Consider the following 12,380-nt stretch of genomic DNA (forward strand, 5'->3'; position numbering starts at 1 on the left):
TATACTTTACCATGTGAGAGTTATATTTACATCGAAGGAACAATAATCAAACCTGCAGATATTACTGATGACATCCGATTTATAAACAACGGGCTGGCGTTTCTTTTCTCCGAAATGAAATATGAGATAAACGGCATTCAAATTCAAAAACTCGCTAATCCAGGTATAACGACTACATTAAAGGATATTGTTCGTATAATAAAACGAATATTACATCACATCACAACTCTGGCTGGGATAACGATATTAAAAATGCTAATAAAGATTTTATTGAAAGCGGCAATTTTAATGGTTGTATTAATCTTAAAGATTTGTTCGGTTTTTGTGAAGATTACAAACGTATTTTAATAAATTGTAACCAACAACTTATATTAAACAGAGCATCATTGGATATAAATGCCGTTAAGCAGTATAAGAATAATGAAGTTGTCGCAGACGCTCCTAAACTAAAAGACGTGAAAATAAACATAACAAAAATATTGTGGAGAATGCCCATAGTCAAGGTCAGTGACAAAGAAAAAATAAGATTGTTGAAAGTAGTAAACAATCAGAAACCGTTGACATGCGCGTTTAGATCGTGGGAGTTGTGTGAATATCCTTTTTTACCTCAAAACACTTCGCATTCCTGGAAAGTGAAGACATCTAACAAATTAGAAAAACCTAGATATGTCATAATCGGATTTCAAACTGGTAGGAAAAATAGCTCGAATAAAACAATGTCACATTTTGACCACTGTAAAATTAAAAACTTGAAGGTCTATTTAAACTCAGAAGTGTTTCCCTATGAAGATTTCCAAAGCGACTTTACCAGGAATAAGTTGGCTACATTATACCGCGCCTATGTAGAGTTTCAAAAATCTTACTACGGCCATGACGAAGTGACACCTCTACTGAACCGATCAGATTTCAAAAATCTGTGTCCGATTATAGTTGTTGATATGAGCAAGCAGAACGATAATGTAAAAATGTCAACTGTCGAACTAAGGATTGAACTAGAAGCAGACGAAGCGTTTCCAGCTTCCACTTCAGCATATTGTTTAATATTACACGACCAAATTATAACTTACAATCCGTTTAACGGAGAAGTAAGAACCTTGTAAATATTGTAAAACTTAATATTAATAAATGAAAATACTTTTTTTATATACATGTCTTTTTATTTTACACAATACATATCTGAAATTAAAATAGTTTACGTTTTGGTACAAAATACATTTCCGATACGGCTGAATCGAAGTTGTACGTTTTCGATAATGATCGCGTGTTGAAATGTAACGGCCCATCGTTTTCATCGACTGCTCTGCTCGGTGATTGCATTGTGAAACTCGGTGGTGGTGATGTTGGTGGTGGTGTTGACATCGGTGTAGGTGGTGACATTGGTGTTGGTGACGACATTGGCGAAATGACCGTCGTTTCATTGGAATACTAAAATTTAAAAAAAAATATTTAATAATTGTTGTTTAAGGAATAATAATATATTTTTTAATTACCTCATGCGAGTTGTTTGCCCTCTGGTGTAACAATGATTCAGCTAACTGTTCAGCTGCACACATCTGTATTTGATTGGAGAAATTTGGTATAGATTTAACGACTCGATCGTCTTGTGTGTTCTTAATGAAAACTACCATCTCGTCAACAGTTTTCGGCGGTGATTTATGCTGTCTACATTTCTTGTCGAGGTACTCGAAAATTTCTTCATATTGTTTTATAATCAATAGAGCGGTGAATACTTCTTTTCGCACGATGCTCTCGAAAATAGAACATTAGAGATATTGAAATCGAAGAAGGTCGCACCGATTCAACAGTACTCTACATCCATCACGATTTTTTGTTTCGATCACCAACACATTTTCTCCGCTGTACGTCATACTCGATAGTTTCATTTTTTCGTCTTCATAAAATATAACTCGCTTATATTTTTGTGGTGTGTCTGATATGAACGACAAGATATGCCCCATGAACCCGATATTTTTTTCATAAAATCTGTAGTAATATGCACGTACCGCGATGAAGTTAATAAATGAACAACGACTTGTAATTTTTCACTCGGGTCAAAACCAATATGTACAAACTTACGGGATGCAAAGTCTAGTGTGTAGCTAGTAGATTCGATGAGTTCAGCTGGTGGTGTCGGTGGCACATAAGTAAAGGTCTTCTTTTTATACAAGGCAGAGTTGTCAGCGATTGATCCAGCCATCACTTATAAAAATATTAAACACTGAAAAATTATAAAAACTGCGAGAGAACGGTTGAGACGTGAGAAACAGTATAAGGCTGAGGACAGACTGAATGATTGTCTGCTCTTGTAGAGCCAAGCATATGTGCATTTCAGACAATAATAGGTAGGGGTAAATTCCTTAAAGACAAAGGATTAAATAGGGGCTTAAATACATATCTTATATATGTGAATAACAATAGACTGCTCGGACATGTCGATGCATGTCGATGTAATGGAATATTTAATATTTCTACTGACGATGCTTTTTAATTTGATCAGGACGTTATTTGTTACAATAAATTGCATTATATATAACAGTTTTAACAATAATTATCAATGGAGTTAGAATTGAAGTGGGGCAAATATGTACGACAGAGGTAGTACATACCCGGTTCGATTCTAACACCAGATTATTGTTATTTTTTGCATTATGTGATGGTAAAACGTTATTAAAGACGTTGTTGGATACATAATGTAACTGGTGACTGAAATATAATACTATAAATAAAATAATATAATAAATATAATATTATGTACGGTAAATGGTGCATGTACAATAATATGATAAGCGTAATTGATAACTTGATAACCACGGCGGCGGTGTAAAAATACGTCACATACGTAGTGGCGTGGTCTGTGGCAGGAGGCGGGGGTACATTATGGTCAGGGGGCAGCGGTGTAAAAATACGTCACACACGTAGTGGATCGGGCGGTATGGGTCATGCGGAACATACGTCACACACGTATTGGACGGAGGGGTCTGCGGGGTTAGTAAGGCTCAGCGGGTCATGGGGTTAGTAATGGTCATGCGGGTCATGGGGATATGTTTCAGAACTGTCCATTTTATACTACTCTATTTATATATTTTTATAAACGTCACCTGGTCTTTACATTTATGTAGAATTTAGAGCGTGAGCTCTCTCTATCGGAACATGTTCAAATAATTTTTCCAAAATACGAGTATCAACTGCCGTGGTGCATGTGGCTATGAGTGTGGTTGTGCGGTACCTACTCATTTTCGAAATTTTTACCTTGAAATTGGTCAAAATATTCCCTTAGATATTTTCACACTTTTTTAAACTCAATACAATTTAGAGCGTAGGTATCAAAGTTTAGTGTTATAAATATAGTCTTTTTGCGATGGCTTGTTAGTGTCTCTTACATAGGCGCTATTAGGTGGGGTTTGGGGGTCTTAGCTCCCTCCCAAATATTTGGCTAGCCCCCTCAAATTTTATTTTTATTTCAGATATTATTAATGTTGCACATTCCATAAACATAATATACACGCTGTTGGTATTCAATGTAGCATGTTCCGTTTCGTTTCATTTTGTTATAGGATATCGTTTTTGTGTGCACGTAACGGTGCGTTCCACAGTTGCAGTCTTCGTCGGCTGACGCTTATCAGGCGTTAGTGTGCAACCGGCCAGCTGTGGAATCATTATCAATGTTTTCTTATTATTCGGTTATGTTCAAAACTTTAAGTTTTTCATCTAGTCATGCTTTCAGTGTCACAAAGTTTCTAGTTTTTCCATTGCTTATGTTTAGTGTGTTGACACTGAAAGACCGTTCTTTTGAGTTTTTTCGTTCTCCCGTCCGTTATATGTAAACTCGTTCACTTTACTTTTGTCCGCTGTCCACTGTCCACTGTCCAGCAAGCCGTGCCATATTGTTTTCTTGTTCCTGCTGCAGCTGTCAAACCAGTAAACCACGTTTTTCTTGTGTTTTGTGATTTCTTCTGTCTGGTAAATATCGTTCGCGCATTTATTGCCAATCATTTAATTGTTTTTCCCCTAGTTTAGAGCGGTCATTGATTACCAGCAGAAGACTGTGTTTCTCGTGGTTTGTTGAGTTGTGTGTCCGCTGTAGCAGTGTGTATTGTGATTGTTCTTCGTGTTGAGGTTAGCGGCGTTCTTGAGTGTGTGCGGGATCAATCCTGTACTTTTTATTGTATTTAAACTGATTATTATACGGATCCCGGCACCTCAATACGCCATAGCCCCAAGGGTATGTGGTGCACTATATTATATTATAAACTAGTCATTTGACCGACGGGTCATTTATTATTATTTAGTATACTATTTTTGTAGGAATTTATATTATTAAAATTGACTGATATTACCTACTGATCTGTGATATATTGTAAACTATAATTTTATACATCTATTGGATCAAGTGGTCAATTTATTATTATTATACAAATTTTTAGTAATTCTAATTACAACCATTGCCTTTTTATTATTATTCATGGGACGGTAGTACAATAAGTTGCCTATCCTCCCGGCCGCTAAGGCCCATTAATTTATTATTATTAAAGCCGAAGGCGAGCCAACACACGCTTTACATTAGTTCAAACAATTGACCCTAGTTTCGGCGATGGTCTCTTATACGTTTATATATTAAGTTATATCAGGTATATTATATTGTATTAAGTATATGTATTATATTGTATTAGGTATATTATATTATATTAAATTATATTAAACATGCAGTGATGGGAAAGTTCTTTCTAAAAATGAATTAGTTCAAGTTCAAGTTCAAGACATTAAATATGAACTAGTTCAAATCCTAGTTCAGTAGTTCATAATTTTTAAAATGATCAAAAATTATAAAAAGTTACCAAACAAAATGGGTTTAAAAAACAAATTTATGTCTGTATAGTGCAAATGTGCAATAGAATTATAACTACACTTAAAAAGTTAAAAGAATGTTATAAATAATAAATATAAAAATATTTATACATTATTTAGTATTTATTCATAATGGTACAAAAAAATATACTAAGATAAAATGAAAACTTAATACGTATTATTTTAAAATCCAAACAAAAAATAAATTATGTTTTTTAAATAACAAAATAAAATAGTGCTTTTTTATGCTAGTAAATGTAAACTGTAAAACATAATAGTTAAATATATAACATAATTAAATTTAAAATAATGAGTAATAACAAATAATTAATAAATAATAGGCAATAGGATAAGTGATAACTGTTAAAATAGCTTTTATCAAATAATTGTACCTATATTATTATGTAATATTTAATTTCAGCTATAGCCCTCAGGTCATTATTTTATTATTTTGTTTCAGTAAAACAAGATTTTCAAGTGTTGTATCCGATAGTCTATGTCTTTTGACAGTCATTGTGTTTCCTCCTGTACTGAACAATCTCTCGACCGGTGCACTTGATGGCATTCCACAGTTATACTGTATAAATTTCTCTCTAACCATGGGCCAATTGATTAAACTTTGCAGTTCTTTATCGTTACTATTTAAGTATAATTGCAGTTGATCAGTAGATATTGAATTGGCCAAATGATTAGTAGGCGAACAAAAAAAGTTATTTTCAAAATTGTCATCATTAACTTTCAACTTCAATTTCTGAATCTGACTGACGACTTAAACATTCAAAAATTGATTTTAACCAAACTTAAGCAAGACTTTTATTGTCTCCTTCAAGCCAACTAAGTTTGAAATATGGGTGTAAACATGCAGCAATAACCAAACTTTTTTCCATCCATACTGTGTCAAACCTAGAAGTAAACAAAAATAAAATAAAATAAAAATTATGTAATTAGGTATAAATGTATAATCATAAAATTTATTATTTGATTTATTTAAATCCAAACCTTTTTTTAAAACATTTATGAAGAGCTTCAAGTAATGGTGTTATAATGATGAATTTTTTCTTTTCTAACTGGTCAAGTTTCTTATCTAATGCATGTATGGTTGGTAAAAAAAATCCCATGTACATTCCCTTTTTACTCATGTTGAAGCAATTGGTTCCATAACTTCACAATATTCATTAATTAGTTGTACTTCATTAGAATCCAATCTTCCAAGTTCACATTGATCCATTATTTTATTCATTTTTATTAATCCTTGAGAATTTTTCAAAATATTATTAATTTGTTGTAGAGAATCAAATTGTGCGTTCCACCTCGTTTCTACTGATGTTTTCAAATAAAAATTGAATTGTTCTTTTATAAATTCTGCTACTCCAGTAGATTGGTTTTTTTTATTCCATACCTTTTGACACTTAGCTAATACTTTCCTGTGTGGTTTTTTTAATTTAAGAAAATGGTTATCTAATTTGTTAGTATGTTTTTTTATCGTTAAAGTAGGTTTCAATATCTTTGCTGACCACCAAGTCCAACGTATGACTTGCACAACGAAAATGTGGGGGCAGATGTATATTGTTAAAGTCATCATCATTCATGTATGTATTTGAAGTAGATAATATATCAAATAATTCAATAAATTCTGTATCACTATCATCTGCTTCATCGCTACATACATCTGTGTCGTTTATATCAACTTCAAAAACATTGAAAGCTTTCACAAAATTGCGATCATTATCGGTAGTTGTTTTTATAACTTTATTTTTTATTTTAAAAGACACATATGTGTTGAATAATAACTGAGCTAGCACAACATAAGTATGAGGCCTTTTAAACGGGTACATGCAAGGGCTCCATTACAACGTGACAGAGTTTTTGGATCAATCCAATGCACAGTAATACCAAGATAACTTATTTTACCATTAGACCAGGTATCAGCTGTAGTTGCAACATATGACACTTTGCTTAACTTTTCTATCAGATCATTTTTCATATCCAAAACAGATTGTTCAATTTTAATTGATAAAGTTTTTTTACACATAATTTTTATATCTTTTGGTAACCCAAGAAGTACCAATTCTATAAAGGATGGTTTATCAACTATTTGTAAAGGTTGAATTTCATCAACAACAAATTTAATTAAAGCATTGTCTAGAATTTGTTGTGTAATTGGTGCGGTCTTACCAGATCCATAACGGTCAATGTGTACTTGTTTTAACTGAGGCTGAAAAGTAGAAGAGTCATCTATACTGCGCTTTTTAGAATAATTATGTGATCACTGTTCTTTATTTTTGCTTCCTCAATATCAGCTAAAAAGGTCTTGAATTGTATTTGTGTATTTTCTATGAAAATATCAAATAATATTAATTAAAAACAGGTAATTAAAATTTATTATATAATAGTTATTAAGAAGTATACTTTTAGTACCTACTTAAATGTATTGTTAATTAACTTTAAATAAAATGATAAATATAAAAATATTAAAATATTATTTAAACATACCTCAATGTGTCTCTTTAAATTTGTCAAAGATTTCTTTGATGCACTATAAAGTTTACTACTTGGCTTACAAAGTAAACATTCAAAATATAAATTGACTGAACTATTCGATTTAACTTTTTTCGATTTTTAATAACTTTGAATAACCACGAAATAAATCACTTTCAACTCTTGTTTGGTCATCAATATCGACAGTATCATTATTGTCAGACACTTCATCGTCTATATTTGAAGACATATTTGTTTAATAAGCAATAAGCATTAAGCACTATAGTATATAACCATTCATAAAAATCAATTTTTACCTGATAATACTGATTCATTGTTGGAAGCATTAGCGTTATGAACCAAAGCTATATCGATTTTCTCAACATTATTTGAAATACTAATACTAGAAGAAGATCCAGAACCCAGCAAAGAAGATTTATTAGAAAAAAACGACTTAATGGATTTATTATTTAATTTTGCTTTTTTGATCCGGCATGTTGTTATGTGACGTCGCCAGTTTACGTTATTGAATTTAGCTTTCAATCTACCACATGGACAATATTCTTCATCATTTTGAAAAGACATATTGAAAAAAGTGCGTTATAACTTGTACACAAGACACACGTTAGAAACAAGAAACAACTTTTTAATAATTATTAGTTAGGTACCTATTAATATGAACACAGAGTAGAAATCACATTCACAACTTAACAGTACGTAAACGTAATACGTAGATGGTATAATAACATATTAACATTGTTATTATAGCAATCTTATTAGATAATAATATATAAAACTTATTTTAGGTAAATAAAACGTATCCATTTAAAACGATAAAATAAACGGAATAGTGATAACAGATGATAAAGCATGCACAAATATTAAAAATGATAAATAGTAATCAGTAGATAACCAATAGCCAATAGGTAATCGTTTAAGATAAAGATTAAACATATTGTTATATGCTTATAAGCTATAATAGTCACTATTACATTCAAGCGCTAGTGGAGAATTTTCCAGCTGTTTTTAATAGTGATTTCGGTAGACACTTTACATGATTCGTCGGGCCACCATATTATCTTAAATCGTGGTATTCTATGATACTGGTCAAATTATCACATTTTGATGGTAAATACTAAATATTATCTATGATTTTGATTTATTTTTTTATCAATTTTCTACGGTTACAACACAGAATAATTATTATTATTATTATTCTGTGGTTACAACACGTATAACACCTTATTACTTTCTTAGGTCCCAAGTATAAAAAAAAGGCTCAGGTGGGGCTATAGCCCAATCAGCCCTACCCGTGCGCACGCCTATGGGCCCAGAGCATAACGACTCAACTCGTCTTGAATAGTTAATATATATTATGTATTTTGCGACGGAGTGATGGGCAATGGTCCTACTATATCTAAACAGATACGTTCGAACGGTCTATTAGCTGTTGTCGTTATCATCATTGGTTGTTCAGTTTTACCATGCGATTTTGTTTTTTGACAAATGTCACATTTACGTATATAATCTTTTACATTCCCCTTTAAATCTTTCCAGTGGTAATGTAATTTCATTCGTTTAATAGTTCTAGAAAATCCCGAGTGTCCCCCTAATGGAGTGTTATGATATTCGGCAATGATCGATCGTTTTTCTTCATCAGAAAAATCATGTTCCTTATACACAATAATTTTAACATTTGTTTCTTTAAAAATGTATTTAAACATTTTCCTTATTCTTTCGAAACTGGTTAATGTTGTTAGGCCTTCCATTCTTATGGTTGAGAAATTGTCTATTTGGTTATCTATACAGAACCCCTTAATGTCAGTGATTATTTTATAATACGCTTGGGCGTTGAGTTCCTTATTATTACTGGGTACTTCAAAAAGTATGATTAATTGATCCTCACGTTTATTTATAATAAATTGTTTCGTAATGTCGAAAACTGGATTTGGAATTTTTTTGTTTATTAGAATTTCTCGTATTGCTTTATGAGTTATAATTCCGTTATTGGGTATTGGTAAGAACAGGTTCTCGCTTTGCGTAGCGTTTAAAATACTTCCGTCGACCTCGGAAAAGTTTGAATTTATTATAGCGTGTTTTTCTCGTGATTCGAAGTCTACGAAGCTAGTTTCGCTTTTTACCATGCGTATGCGTGATAAGCAGTCGGCATTTGAGTGTAATGTCCCTGATCGATAAATGATCTCGTAATCGTATTCGAATAATTGGAGGCGACATCGCATTAATTGAGAGGAAGCGTCCTTCAACCCGAACAAGTAGGTAAGTGGTCGATGGTCAGTAATAATGGAAAAATTTCGACCATAGAGATACGGTCTGAAATGTTTTACGGCCCAAATAATGGCCAAAAGTTCTTTCTGTATAACGCTGTAATTAGTTTCTGCTTTATTCAATGTTCTACTAGCATATGCAATAGGTTTTTCATGCAACGACTCGCCTTGGGATAGCACTGCACCTATAGCAAATTGACTTGCGTCGGTCATTAATTTAAATTTTCCTTTCTCCCAATCTGGATAAGTTAACAATGGTGGATTTATGAGTTTATTTTTTAATTCTTAACTTTGCGTTATCGCATTTGTCCGTCCAGCAGAACGTTACGTCTTTTTTAAGTAAATAGGTCAGTGGTTTGGCGATTTTTGCGAAATTATCTACAAACTGCCTATAATAATTTAGTAGACCTAGAAAAGATTTAATATCTTTAGCATTTTTCGGCTTCGGATAATTTTTGATACATTTGATCTTACTTGGATCGTGAGAAATCCCGGTCTCGTTGATTACATGTCCTAAATACAATACTTCTTTTCTTAGAAACGAACATTTATTAGGTTGTAATTAAAATTTATTATATAATAGTTATTAAGAAGTATACTTTTAGTACCTACTTAAATGTATTGTTAATTAACTTTAAATAAAATGATAAATATAAAAATATTAAAATATTATTTAAACATACCTCAATGTGTCTCTTTAAATTTGTCAAAGATTTCTTTGATGCACTATAAAGTTTACTACTTGGCTTACAAAGTAAACATTCAAAATATAAATTGACTGAACTATTCGATTTAACTTTTTTCGATTTTTAATAACTTTGAATAACCACGAAATAAATCACTTTCAACTCTTGTTTGGTCATCAATATCGACAGTATCATTATTGTCAGACATTTTATTATTATAATAAATAAAATAAATAACCAAATGGGTGAATACTAAATAAATAATAATAGTTAGCCGATAGGTTATGTCCTATAATCTGCAAGTCGCGACACAAAAGTCAAAAACGTGCATTACTGCAGTTCCGTGTGTATTGGAATTTAACCGCCACTAGGTTCGTAGTGGTCAGGGACATGGATATTGCATATATAATGTTGATTAATAAACGAAAATAAAATCATATTTAAAAATAATTTTGATTGCGTGATAAAACTAGTTTTATATTTTTCCAATCAACTTGTATTCTGTGGAACACTCTGTATACAGCATAAAATGATTTGTATGAACGTGTTTTGGGAATGTTATTTATAACACTTTATAGTTTATTTTATTATGTCAAGTTACAACAGAACTATAATAATATACCAATACTATAAATGATATATATAGTATTCTTATTATTATATTGGTGATCAACGGTGTCGTAATTTCAGGGCAAACATAAATATCCAAACTAAAAATAAACAAAATTAAAAACAAATTATATCTTTTGATTCTTGAGAAGGCACCTGATCGGCTACATAACATTTCAAAACGTTATCGTATAGCCTGTTCTATGAAAATTAAATTATCAATGAACGAACCCAAAACGTTCAAAATCATAATTAATAAGAATTTAGTTCACGTTCAAGTTCATTTCTTGAAAATCGATCTCGTTCATGTCAAGTTCACACAATATGGATAGCGTTCATGTGAACGCGTTATTTCCCATCACTGTAAACTTGATTAATTTTCTGTAGTAGAAGTACTGTATATGTAGAAATTATTGTAGGTATACAATTATTATATTATTTTATATTGTAAAGACCAAGGCTTGGGAGACACTGGGCCTTTTTCTTTTGCTGTTGATTATTGTAAAAGTAATTCTCGTATATTTTGAGCTGTACTAAAAGTAATAACTTTAATAGTTTAATCACAATAATATCATAAAATATGCCTACCTTATACCTATAGTAATATTCCAAACATATAATCTTTGCTCAGAATCGTTTTAATATACAATGATATTATATCATTAATTTCAAATTTAATCACATCCATTACAGTGACCCACTTGTAACCTGCTGTACAGTAGAGCGACATCCACTTGCCCACCTTTTTATACTTGCATTAATTATTTTCATTCCTACCTAATTGAAAAACTGAAAGCAGGTCTGTGATATGTGTAAAATACAGTGTTTGAATTTTTAGCTAACAATTATGATCACTCAATATAATAATTTTTTTCATGACATAAATATAGTTATTCTCAAATTGTTTATTTATACATAACTGTGATGCAGTTTTATGTGGCTTGCATAGTGAGTTTATAATTTATATATTACAATTAAATAATATATTAATAACAACCATTGAATATGTAAAAAAATGTAAACTTTTTTATGGCCTCCTTGCTATAAACAAGTTTGATGACCTCTGCATATAATGTAACAACATACAAATGATGTACAGATACTATCTAAATAACATAAAGACATTGTGCAATCATATTTTTATTATTTCATATTAGTGGTTGTTTTATTAACTATATAATATACTGTTATTTTGTAGATGGAAAAAATAGCATTATACTTTGCTATTTATTACTTTGTTTATTCATAATATGATATGTATTCAGAAATAATTGTAAATTAGTAGTCTTAGCTCAATTTGAAATTAAATACCTACTTATCAACCAACAATTTTGAATAATTAGCAGCAACCCAAAAAATGTTTTGGGTAAACACGGTAATTACTAATTAGGTAATTAAACTCAAGGCCAGTGGCGGTTTTGAATGTATTTTTTTAGTGAGGCAACGTATGTATTACTTCCCCTCCCTTCATAACAAA

At 31.2% G+C, this 12,380-nt stretch overlaps 1 protein-coding gene and 1 pseudogene across 1 annotated transcript in view; one reads left to right on the plus strand and one right to left on the minus strand.

Annotated features, from left to right (window-relative positions):
• The window catches only part of LOC126552663 (uncharacterized), a 1,247-nt gene extending 147 nt beyond the window's left edge, over positions 1-1,100 (plus strand). The window contains exons 1-2 of the mRNA XM_050207371.1: positions 1-163; positions 331-1,100. The exon at positions 1-163 is cut by the window's left edge and continues 147 nt beyond it. Coding sequence (XP_050063328.1) covers positions 1-163; positions 331-1,100 — 933 coding nt within the window. The remainder of the gene's footprint in view (positions 164-330) is intronic.
• A 92-nt stretch (positions 1,101-1,192) lies between these two features.
• On the minus strand, positions 1,193-2,326 carry LOC126552664 (uncharacterized; annotated as a pseudogene).
• Positions 2,327-12,380: the final 10,054 nt, after the last annotated feature.

Source organism: Aphis gossypii, chromosome X (assembly GCF_020184175.1).
Source record: "Aphis gossypii isolate Hap1 chromosome X, ASM2018417v2, whole genome shotgun sequence".
Lineage (NCBI taxonomy): Eukaryota > Metazoa > Arthropoda > Insecta > Hemiptera > Aphididae > Aphis > Aphis gossypii.